At 43.1% G+C, this 12,881-nt stretch overlaps 1 protein-coding gene across 1 annotated transcript in view; it reads right to left on the bottom strand.

Annotated features, from left to right (window-relative positions):
• LOC120534731 (zinc finger protein 271-like) overlaps positions 1 to 12,785 on the bottom strand; it is a 58,605-nt gene extending 45,820 nt beyond the window's left edge. Inside the window, exons 1-2 of the mRNA XM_039762315.1 lie at positions 12,703 to 12,785; positions 4,361 to 4,830 (exon numbers count right to left, since the gene is read on the bottom strand). Coding sequence (XP_039618249.1) covers positions 4,361 to 4,796 — 436 coding nt within the window. The 5' untranslated portion in view covers positions 4,797 to 4,830; positions 12,703 to 12,785. The remainder of the gene's footprint in view (positions 1 to 4,360; positions 4,831 to 12,702) is intronic.
• Positions 12,786 to 12,881: the final 96 nt, after the last annotated feature.

Raw genomic sequence — 12,881 nt, 5'->3', positions numbered from 1 at the left:
AACCAACAGTGAACCATTAGTTGAATCAAGCAATAGTGGTGGCAGTGTGAATCCGTCATCAACTGATGCATACAGCACTGGACGGTCAACCCAATGCGGTATACCTGGTGAATTTGATCACGTGAAGCTTCAGAGTGTTGCAAGTAGGTGTGTGGCAAAAAAGGTTAAATGACAGCGATTAAGTGAAAGGACAAGAAAGACACTAGCCCCCAAGGTATTGTTTACAGTGCAGGAAGTGTCAACATTCATGTCAAGGGAAATGTGGAAGTCACTTATTCATATGCTATGGTAACCTACAATAATACAATGGGCAACGTCGATCAGAAGGACTCATGCACAAGCAACAGAAAAAAAAAAAGTGTGCGCTGGACTGACATGATTGCAACATCAGGTTGTGCGTTTGTGACAGTCTCAAAACATATACCACTCCTAGTCTATTTATGTTGATATTTAGGTTTGTTACATATGGCTTTTTTCCACAGTATTATTTCTTTTTCCTTACCACAGCTGATCATCTTCTTCCATATCTTCCTGTTCTCTACATCTTGTTTGGTCACACCCATCCCCTGCATGTCCTCCCTCACCACATCCATAGACCTTCGCTTAGGCCTTCCTGTTTTCCTCTTCCCTGGCAGCTCTATCCTTACCATCCTTCTCCCATTATACCCAGCATCTCTACTCTGCACATGAACAAACCAACGCAATCTCGCCTCTCTGACTTTGTCTCCCAACAGTCCAACTTAAGCTGACCCTCTGATGTCCTCATTTCTAATCCTGTCCATCCTTGCCACATCCAATGCAAATCTTAGCATCTTTATCTCTGCCACCTCCAGCTCTGTCTCCTGCTTTCTGGTCAGTGCCACTGTCTCCAACCTATATGACATAGCAGGTCTCACTACCATCCTGAAGACCTTCCCTTTCACTCTTGCTGATAACCGTCTGTCACAAATCACTCCTGACACTCTTCTCCACCCATTCCACCCTGCCTGCACTCTCTTCTTCACTTCTCTTCCACGATCCCCATTACTCTGTACTGTTGATCCCAAGTATTTAAACTCATCCATCGTTGCCAACTCTACTCCCTGCATCCTCACCATTCCACTGACCTCCCTCTCATTCACACACATGTATTCTGTCTTGTCCCTACTGACCTTCATTCCTGTCCTCTCTAGAGCATATCTCCACCTCTCCAGGGTCTCCTCAACCTGCTCCCTACTAATGCTACAGATCACAATGTCATCAACAAACATCACAGGCCATGGGGACTCCTGTCTAATCTCATCTGTCAACCTGTCCATCACCGCTGCAAATAAGAAAGGGCTTGGAGCCGATCCCTGATGTAATCCCAACCTCAGTCACTCCTACTGCAGACCTCACCACTGTCACACTTCCCTCGTACATATCCTGTACAACTCTTACGTATGTCTCTGCCACTCCCGACTTCCTCATACAATACCACAGCTCCTCTCGAGGCACCCTGTCATATGCTTTTTCCAGGTCCACAGAAACGCAATGCAGCTCCTTCTGACCTTCTCTAAACTTCTCCATCAACATCCTCAGAGCAAACATCACATCTGTGGTGCTCTTTCTTGGCATGAAACCATACTGCTGCTCACTAATCATCACCTCACTTCTTAACCGAGCTTCCACTACTCTTTCCCATAACTTCATGCTGTGGCTCATCAATTTTATTCCCCTGTAGTTACTGCAGTCCTGCACATCCCCCTTATTCTTAAATATCAGCACCAGTACACTTCTACTCCACTCCTCAGGTATCCTCTCACTTTCCAAGATTCCATTAAACAATCTGGTTAAAAACTCCACTGCCATCTCTCCTAAACACCTCCATGTTTCCATAGGTATGTCATCTGGACCAACGGCCTTTCCATTTGTAATCCTCTTCATAGCTGTCCTCACTTCCTCCTTGCTGATCCGTTGCACTTCCTGATTCACTATCTCCACATCATCCAACCTCTTCTCTCTCTCGTTCTCTTCATTCATCAGCCTCTCAAAGTACTCTTTTCATCTGCTCACCACACTCTCCTCGTTTGTGAGTATGTTTCCATCTTTATCCTTTATCACCCTAACCTGCTGCACATCTTTCCCAGCTCGGTCCCTCTATCTAGCCCACCAGTCCTTTTCTCCCTCCTTAGTGTCCAACCTTTCATACAACTCATCATACTCCTTTTCGTTAGCCTTCGCCACCTCTCTTTTCACCTTGTGCCTTATCTCCTTGTACTCTTGTTTATTTTCTGCATCTCTCAGACTATCCCAATTCTTCTTTACCATCCTCTTCCTCTGTATACTCTCCTGTATTTCCTCATTCCACCATCAGGTTTCCTTTTCCTCCTTCCTCTTTCCAGATGTCACACCAAGCACTCTTCTTGCTGCCACCTTTACTACATCTGCTGTATTTTCCCAGCTGTCTGGTAACTCTTCACTGTCACCCAGTGCCTGTATCACCTCCTCCCTAAACTCAACCTTGCAGTCTTCCTTTTTCAACTTCCACCATTTGATCCTTGGCTCTGCCCTCACTCTCTTCCTCTTCTTGATCTCCAAAATCATCCTACAGACCACCATCCTATGCTGCTTAACTACACTTTCCCCTGCCACCACTTTGCAGTCTTCAATCTCCTTCAGATCAACTGTTCTGCATAGGATGTAATCTACTTGTGTGCATCTTCCTCCACTCTTGTACGTAACCCTATGTTTCTCCCTCTTTTTAAAATATGTATTCACCAGAGCCATGTCCATCCATTTGACAAAATTAACTATCCTCTGACCTCTTTCATTCCTCTCCTTGACACCATACCTACCCATCATGTCCTCGTCTCCAATGTGCCCTTCACCAACATGTCCATTGAAATCCAGGCCAATCACCACTTTCTGTCCCTTGGGTACACTGTTCATCACTTCATTCAACTCACTCCAAAAATCTTCTTTCTCACCCATTGTGTTCCTACCCTCAGTTCAACTCGTGGAATAATAAAATCACTTTTTTTTTTTTGTACATCTGCCAACTCTTATTACCACCTCAGTCCTGGTCAGTCCAAACTAGTAGCAGGCCATCTGCTTTAGTAGATGGCTTGTGACAGAGATAAGAGTGGAGTCTCACAGCAGCACTATGAGGCAGACTGACATGAAGCTAAGCAGGCAGATACAAGTTTAGCCAGTCTGTTAAGAGTGTGTTTCCCTCCTGCATTATCTAAGAACTGCTCAGGTGTCATACAGCTTGCAAACCCTCAGCTGAAGTCAATAATGATATTGATATTGGGACTAGCTTAAAGTAACCACTGAAGAACATTTTTAGTTATAATTATTAAAAAAAAAACTAAAGGGGATAACAAAGACAACCTTTAAAATCCAACTTCATTTTTAAGAACGTCAACTCCTGACACTCTTCTCCACCCATTCCACCCTGCCTGCACTCTCTTTTTCACCTCTCTTCCACAATCCCCATTACTCTGTACTGTTGATCCCAGTTTTATTTAAACTGATCCACCTTTGCCAACTCCACTCCCTGCATCCTCACCATTCCACTGACCTCCCACCTCATTCACACACGTATTCTGTCTTGTTCCCTACTGACCTTCATTCCTCTTCTCTCTAGAGCCTAACTCCACCTCTCCAGGGTCTCCTTAACCTGCTCCCTACTATCGCTACAGATCACAATGTCATCAGCAAACATCATAGTCCACGGGGTCTCCTATCTAATCTTGTCTGTCAACCTGTCCATCACCACTGCTAATAAGAAAGGGCTCAGAGCCGATCCATGATGTAATAACAACCTCAGTCACTCCTACCGCAGACCTCTCCACCGTTACACTTCCCTCGTACATATCCTGTACAACTCTTACATACTTCTCTGCCACTCCCGACGTCCTCATACAATACCACAGCTCCTCTCTCCTCACCCTGTCATATGCTTTCTCCCGGTCTACAAAGACATACTGCAACTCCTTCTGGCCTTCTCTAAACTTCTCCATCAACATCCTCTGAGCAAACATTGCATCTGTGGTGCTCTTTCCTGGCATGAAACCACACTGCTGCTCACTAATCATCACCTCACTTCTTAACCGAGTTTCCACTACTCTTTCCCATAACTTCATGCTGTGGCTCACCAATTGTATCCCCCTGTAGTTATTACAGTCCTGCACATCCCCCTTATTCTTAAATATTGACACCAAGTACACTTCTTCTCCACTCCTCAGGGATCCTCTCACTTTCCAAGATTCCATTAAACAATCTGGTTTAATAAAGTTAAATAAAAAATCTGGCTAAATAAAAATAGCTGAAATTTCAATCAGAGTAAGTTGACATTTTAGTCCCCCTTGTATATTGAGTTTTCCTTTCCACTTACCTTCTCCCATCTGATTGGTACAGGATGGATGACCTTTAGATGTTCCTCTTGATATTTCGGTTGTTGAGTCTAAATAAATATCAGACATCATGCTGACAGAACGCTCCTGAACAGGGCAATTTCTACTGTGAAAGAAGACTAATCCACTAACACCTTCATCTTGGCCCAAAGACTGACAGACAGACTCTGCCTGAAGGTCTTCTTTCTTGACTCTGTTTATAATTTCATATTTTTCCATATCACTAATGACAGGCTTCTCCTCAGACTCTTCCTTTATGCTCACGGTCTCCAGTTCCCAGTCCTCATGTTTAATACACAAACTCTGCTGTTGATGGTGAACATGCTCCCATTTGAAGACTTCTTCCTCCTTAATATTTACAGTCTTTAACTCCATGTCCAACATGTCCGTCTGGTACATCTCCTGTTTCACATCCATCTAAGAGTTACAGGAAATGGCTGCTTCTTCCACTCTGTGAATATTAAAAAAAAAATAAAGGAATTTGCATTCACTAAAGAGAAAAAAAAACAAAAAAAAACAAAAAAAAGAACCCAAAACATTTCAAGTTCCTGTTGTTGATCCCTTCAGTTGGAGACCCCTAAACGATAGTAAAAATGTGACAATACAAGAAGAGGCAAAAGTATATATCTCTACTGTGTCTGTGTGTGTGTGTGTGTATATTTTATATATATATATATATATATATATATATTGTGGAGGATGGCCGCCCGTTTATCCCGACCAATACCCCCAAGCCGCCAGGTGGAGCCCTCCTTGCAGCATGGAGGTCCCCAGAAGACCAGCATGGCATGATGGACAATGGAGTTTTTATGCACAGCCCTGCTGGATGCCATGGGGGCCACTAGAGGACGCTGCAGGGAGGAGCAATGGATATTTTCCCTATGCCCCGGAAGCACAAGTGGACAAGAGGAATGACGTGCTTCCGGGGTGAAGAAAAGAATTTGTACCTGACCCGGAAGTGATTGAGAGTCACATGGACTGTGAATTAGGAACACTTCCGGGTCAGGAGATATAAAAGGACTGTGGGAGCTCCCAGACGGGGAGCTGAGCTGGGTGGAAGGGTGGCAATGCGTCTGGGAGCTGGAGGATTGGTTTAGTGTGTTATTGTGAGTTAAATGAATATTGTGGTGTAGAGTGTGCTTTGTGCACTGTGGCATTCAAATAAAGTCATTATTGGGACTTTTACCTGGTATCTGGAGTCGTGGACAGAGGTTCAAGGGAGCGAGAGCACTCCCTATTTACCATTATATATATATATATATATATTATACACACATATATATACATACATACATACATACATACATACACACACATATATACACAAAATATACAGTGGGTATCCACCTTTGAAATATTCCCATTAAATTTGCTTTACAGCCTTAAATGAAAAACACACAGACTAATATTTTTTCCAGCTTTATTTACTCAATGCACTCTCTAACATCCAAGTGAAATATATCACAGCTACAATTCAGAAGAATTTTATAAAATCAAAAACAAGAAATCCTGAGATTAATAAATGATCAACCCCTCCTAAACTCAATCAGGTGTAAGTGCCCACCATTTCCATTGTGGTTCCTGGCTTTCTTCCACCTGTGATCAATTGTAATGAGTGTGATTAGTGAAGCTGTTCCTGAAGCATTCATTTTCTTGCTCAGTAGAGCAACTGATAGCAAACAACGAACTATGGGTGGTAAGCCAACTTTCAAAAGGTCTCAGGGATAGAGTTGTGGACGGACATAAGTCAGGAGATGGAGACAAAAAAACATCTCAAAGGCTTTAGCAATCCCAAGGAGCCCAGTAAAGTCCATCATAAAGAAGTGGCATGTGTTTGGTACAACTAGGACCCTCCCTGGATCCTCCAGAATGGATGGAAGAGCAAGGAGGAAACTGGTAAGAGAGGCTACCGAGAGGCCAATGGCCACTTTGAAGGATTTACAGGATCTGATGGCACAGAGTGGTCATTGGGTGGATGTGACAACAATTTCACAAGCGCACCACAATTCTGGCTTGTTTGGGAGGGTCGCAAGGAAAAAGCCACTTCTCAAGAAAGTCCACATTAAGGCTTGTTTCAGCTTTGCCAGAATGCACCTTGAAGATTCTGATGCCAAGTGGGAAAAGGTCTTATGGTCAAACTATTTGGCCTCGATACCAATGCAGCTTACCAGCCACAACACACCATACCTACAGTAAAGCATGGAGGTGGCAGCATTCTGTTGTGGGGGGCCTGGGGCTCTCGTTAGGGTAGAAGGAAAAATGGATTGGGCAAAATACTGTCAAATTCTGGAGGAAAACCTGCTACCCTGTGCCAGAAAGTTGAAGATGGGCAGAATGTTCACCTTTCAACACAACAATGACCTGAAGAACACAGCAAAGCTGACCACACAGTGGCTGAAGGAGAAAATTGTGAATGTCCTGGTGTGGCCAGTCTGAGCTCAGAGCTAAATCACACTGAAAATCAGTGGAAAGATCTGAAGATAGCAGACCACCAACGCACACCATCCAATATGACCGAACTTGAACAGTTAAACTGTAAAGAAGAGTTGGGGGCAAATACTGAGTTGGCTCAATCTAGATGTGCAAAGCTGATAGAGAAGAATCAGCAGACTCAAGGCTGTCATTAAAACAAAAGGGGTTCAACAAAATGACATTGACATGGGGGATGATTCATCTCAGTAGGTCCTGTTTTTTATTTTTTTTAATTCTTCTGCACTGTAGCTGTGATATCTTTCACTTGGATGTTACAGATTGCATTGAGTAAGTAAAGCCGGGAAGAAATATTTTTGTGTGTGTGTTCATTTAAGGCTGTAAAGAAAAACAAATGGGAAAATTTCAAAAGGGGGGATTCTTTTCTATACCCACTGTATATACACACACACACATACACACACACAAAATATGAACAAATGTAGGTGGATCTTCCTCTACATGTTTGAGTTCAGCTGTACCTTTGTTAACAGGTCCATCGATTCAAGCACATAACTGTGCAATCTCTACTGACACACATTGTGTCATATTGAAGAGCTCAGTGACTTTGAATGTAGCACTGTCATTGGATGCCACCTTTGCCACAACGCAGTATGTGAAATGTCTGCTCTCCTAGATCTGTCCTGCTCAGCTGAAAGTGCTTTAATTGTGAAGTGAAAGCATCAAGGATCAACAACAGCTCAGTCATGAAGTGGTTAGGCAAGGAAGGCCGAAAATCACAAAAATGGCCGCTCCTGTGTGGGATCACTCACAACTGAGTCCCAAACTGCTTCTGGAAGAAATATCTATAGGGTGGTCCAGATGTAATTATGCAAATTTCATTACGCTATAACTTATTAAGTTTATTACATAGAAAATCACCCGAAAAATCCCGGACCATCGAGAAGTGTGCGAACTTACGACATGAAGAATCGTCTTCACGCTGAACTGGAATCGTCCCTGCATAAATCAAAGTCATCCTGACGATCTGGATCTGCACAATTAGATCTGGACCACCCTGTGGAGAAGAACTGTGCATGGAAAGCTTCATGAAATGGGTTTCCATGGCCGAGCCTAAGACCACTGTGCGCAATGCCAAGTGTTGACTGGAGTGCTGTGTATTACACTGCCATCGGCCTCTAGAGCAGTAGAAACATGTTCTCTGGAGTGATCAATCAAGCTTTAGTATCTGGAAGCCTGATGGACCAATCTGGTTTAGGTGGATGCAAGAAGAACACCACCTTCTGGACTGTAAAGTCTGGTGGAGGAAGGATAATGGCAGGGTCTGGACGAGTCCTCTTGGTCCCAGTGAATGGTAATGTTAATGCTACAGTGCACAAGCACACAACTGGGTGCTTCAACTTCATGAAGGCCCTTTTGTGTTCAAGAATGACTGTCCAGGGAGGAACTTGGGTGTCCTACACAAACGCCTGACCTCAACCTTTCTGAACACCACTGGTAACCATGAGCCACATCGTCTCTTCCAACATCAGCACTGGACCTCACAAATGGCACAAATTCCCAATAGACACACTGAAAAATCTGGTGGTAAGAAGAGTGAAATCTTTGGAGGTGGGGTGAACCATTAATGCTCATGGTTTTGGAATGGCATACCAACGTGCTCATAAACGTGTGATGGTCAAGTGTCCCCAAACTTTTGGACATATAGTCTAAATACATACTTTTTTTGCAATAGAAAAATGGATCACGTCACTCTGGTGTTGGCCTCTCTTCATTGGCTCCTTGTTAGTTACAGGGTAAACTTTAATAACATGGGTCAGCGCCAAAGTACTTAGCTGAACTTCTTGTTCCATACTTATCAGCCAGGCAGCTGAGGTTTTCACATTAAGCTATTACTTAAGGTCCCATGTGTGCAGTTTGTTCCTTTGCGGTGGCTGGTTCTAAATCGTGGAATGGTTTGCTCCTCGTAATAAGGTCAGCTCCTGTAGCAAGAAGGTTATTTTGCGCCAATATAATCTATGAAATTGATTTTAAAGCCATGCAATTCAGCTGAAAAAGAGAAGCTGGCAGAAAGATGTACAAATGACAACTGCAAGGTGCAGGCTAGCGAGATGGGCAGAAAACGTGTGAACGACACACAAGTAGGTCATTTTCAAAAGTGTTGATGTCTGCCGGACCAAAACAGAGCTACAGTCTGCAGAAGCCATAAATGATGAGAACAGGTGAAGATGTTGGCACACAGCCCATGTGGTAGTTGTCCACATCTGACATGAATTCTATGAATACGTAAATATGCGAGTGGTCATAATGACGAGGTTCCAACATGAAGTCAGAAACATCTCTGTGACGTCAATATTCTGCCAGATGGAACTTCTGGTTGTCAGCATTCCCCCACTCAGCTGTGATGTCCCTTGACTTCTCTCTGGCCAGAATAGGTATGTATACCTGACTATACATTGTATTATTGGGAATGAATATTACCTTTTAAAACAAGTTAAATACATACATCTCATTTTATTACCATATTTCTCTGGTGTCATTATTTCTCCACGGGGTTACAGCTGATGCTTCCGGCTTACGAGGAGTAGGCCATTTCTAGTTTCAAGTGATCTTCTGGAATCAGCGAGCTTTTGGGACCTGCATCACTTGCACCTTCGCTCCCTTTCACGGATTATTGTAATTCCCTACTGGCAGGTGCCCCTTCTAATCTTCTATCACACCTCCAGCTTATTTAAAACTCAGCTGCAAGAGTCCTGACACAAACCAACAGCAGTGAGCACATAACACCCATCCTGCTTCGCCTTCACTGGCCCCCTGTGTCTTACAGAATTGAATATAAAATTCTAATGACAACCTACAAAGCTTTAAAGGGCCTTGCAACGGACTACATCAGTGACCTTCTAAACCACTCTGCTCCTGTTTGCCTACTAAGGTCCTCCGATTATGGTAATGTTGTTGAACTCCACACTAATCTACACTCTATGGGTGACAGCAGGGCCTTCAGCTCCATAGCACCCAGACTTTGGAATGACATCCCGAAATTAATTAGATCAGCCGACTCCATTCATTCTTTTAAAAACAACTTAAAACTCATCTATTTAAGAAGGCTTTTAACTTAACTAAACATTCTGCCCTTTCTTTCAGTTTACCTCCCTGTCCAGGTGCTCAGGATAATTTGTGTTTCTGTTATATCACAAATTAGGTTATTTGTTAGGCTTTTTCTTTTAGTATTGAATTTAGTATCTTACTCTGGTTTGTTGTTCTTTATTCTATTTAATGCTTTGTTATCGGTTTCATTGTTCTATTCAGGAAACATTTGTATCAAATGTTATATACAGTGGGTACGGAAAGTATTCAGACCCCCTTCAATTTTTCACTCTTTGTTATATTGCAGCCATTTGCTAAAATCATTTAATTTTTTTCCTCATTAATGTACACACAGCACCCCATATTGACAGACAAAAAAAAAGAATTTTTGAAATTGTTGCAGATTTATTAAAAAAAGAAAAACTGAAATATCACCTGGTCCTAAGTATTCAGACCCTTTGCTGTGACACTCATATTTAACTCTGGTGCTTTCCATTTCTTCTGATCATCCTTGAGATTACCTTCATTTGAGTCCAGCTGTGTTTGATTATACTGATTGGACTTGATTAGGAAAGCCACACACCTGTCTATATAAGACCTTACAGCTCACAATGCATGTCAGAGCAAATGAGAATCATGAGGTCAAAGGAACTGCCTGAAGAGCTCAGAGACAGAATTGTGGCAAGGCACAGATCTGGCCAAGGTTACAAAAAAATTTCTGCTGCACTTAAGGTTCCCAAGAGCACAGTGGCCTCCATAATCCTTAAATGGAAGATGTTTGGGACGACCAGAACCCTTCCAAGAGCTGGCCGTCCGGCCAAGCTGAGCTACCGGGGAAGAGAGGTAAAGAAGAACCCAAAGATCACTTTGGCTGCGCTCCAGAGATGCAGTCAGGAGATGAGAGAAAGTTGTAGAAAGTCCACCATCACTGCAGCCCTCCACCAGCCAGGGCTTTATGGCAGAGTGGCCTGTCGGAAGCCTCTCCTCAGTGCAAGACACATGACAGCCCGCATGGAGTTTGCTAAAAGACACCTGAAGGACTCAGATGGTGAGAAATAAGATTCTCTGGTCTGATGAGACCAAGATAGAACTTTTTGGCCTTAATTCTAAGCGGTATGTGTGGAGACAACCAGGCACTGCTCATCACTTGTCCAATACAGTCCCCACAGTGAAGTGGCAGCATCATGCTGTGGGGGTGTTTTTCAGCTGCAGGGACAGGATGACTGGTTGCAATCGAGGGAAAGATGAATGCGCCAAGTACAGGGATATCCTGGACAAAAACCTTCTCCAGAGTGCTAAGGACCTCAGACTGGGCCGAAGGTTTACCTTCCAACAAGACAATGACCCTAAGCACACAGCTAAAATAACGAAGGAGTGGCTTCACAACAACTCTGTGACTGTTCTTGAATGGCCCAGCCAGAGCCCTGACTTAAACCCAATTGAGCATCTCTGGAGAGACCTAAAAATGGCTGTCCACCAACGTTTACCATCCAACCTGACAGAACTGGAGAGGATCTGCAAGGAGGAATGGCAGAGGATCCCCAAATCCAGGTGTGAAAAACTTGTTGCATCTTTCCCAAGAAGACTCCTGGCTGTATGAGCTCAAAAGGGGGCTTCTACTAAATACTGAGCAAAGGGTCTGAATACTTAGGACCAGGTGATATTTCAGTTTTCCTTTTTTAATAAATCTGCAACAATTTCAAAAATTCTTTTTTTTTGTCTGTCAATATGGGGTGCTGTGTGTACATTAATGAGGAAATAAATTAATTTAAATGATTTTAGCAAATGGCTGCAATATAACAAAGAGTGGAAAATTGAAGGGGGTCTGAATACTTTCCGTACCCACTGTAAACTAATACAGCCGGTGCAGCTTACCGTATATCAAACTGGCTCATTCGCCTTGTGATCGTCTTCTCCGATACACCACATAGATCTGCAATCTGTTGTACTTTTAAACCGCATAACAGAAGGTGTTCTATTGACTCAGCTGGAATGTCAAAGGATGGACGTCCAGAGCAGGGAACTGCGTCACCTGAACTGGAGTGTAGTAGAGTCCGGTCCACCTGTTCTTCGATAATTTCAAAAATAGTTAAATCTAAATCGGGATCTAAAAGGGCCGCCAACATTGTAATTTCTTCCGATAAATCTTCAATTCTCTCTCTGAAATACGTAATATCTTCGGCAGAATCCATTTCATCGGCAGTAGTAAGCATTTTTCTAATTAATTATTGTGCTATCGATTCACCAATCAGTAACTAGAGGGCGTGTTAGAGCCCACCCTCTCAACTTTGACGAGTGAAAGTGACAGTTTTATTTCAAGTCGTATTTCATGACGGTTTGCAGGAATGTTAAGGACAAAATGAAATAAATAAATAAGCAGCGAAAAACATATTTCGTGACACATTTATTTATTTATGCTCTCATTTCATGACACATTTATTTATTTATGCTCACATTTCACAGTACTTTTATTTACGCATTTATTTATTTTTGTCCGAAATATTCCTCCATAATTTTGAGCGATGTGTCATAGGTCTGATGACGTTTCATATTCTTTTTAATTTCATGACATTAGTTTTCTCGCTCTTACGGAGCACCGAGCCGACTTTAACTTGTACGCACAGAAGTAGGAGAAGAAGTGTGGGGACTGTGACCGAAGCGAGCGGAGAGGACGCACAGCTCACCGGAGAATTCGATCGGCCCCCGAGATAAAGACAAAGGAAAGACGATGGACGTAAATGCACCGCTTGGCTCAAACATTCCGTCCCCATATTTTAAAGTAAACAGTCAAATTTCGTTCACTCACCTCCGTGCCCTTTGCTTTTCTGTAAAAGACGCCGCGTTAAGTATGCGCTCTAGGAAAGTTTAGCGTTTCCGTGTGTGATGTCACTTTCCCCGCCTTGTTCTTTTGCGTAAATTTTGGGCGGAGCTCCATTATTATCGAGTTGCTGGTTATTGGCTGCTGCAGCCTCACAACAACGTAAA

This window comes from Polypterus senegalus, chromosome 8 (genome assembly GCF_016835505.1).
Source record: "Polypterus senegalus isolate Bchr_013 chromosome 8, ASM1683550v1, whole genome shotgun sequence".
NCBI classification, from domain to species: Eukaryota; Metazoa; Chordata; class Cladistia; order Polypteriformes; family Polypteridae; genus Polypterus; species Polypterus senegalus.
This window is presented reverse-complemented; position numbering and strand designations above follow the sequence as displayed.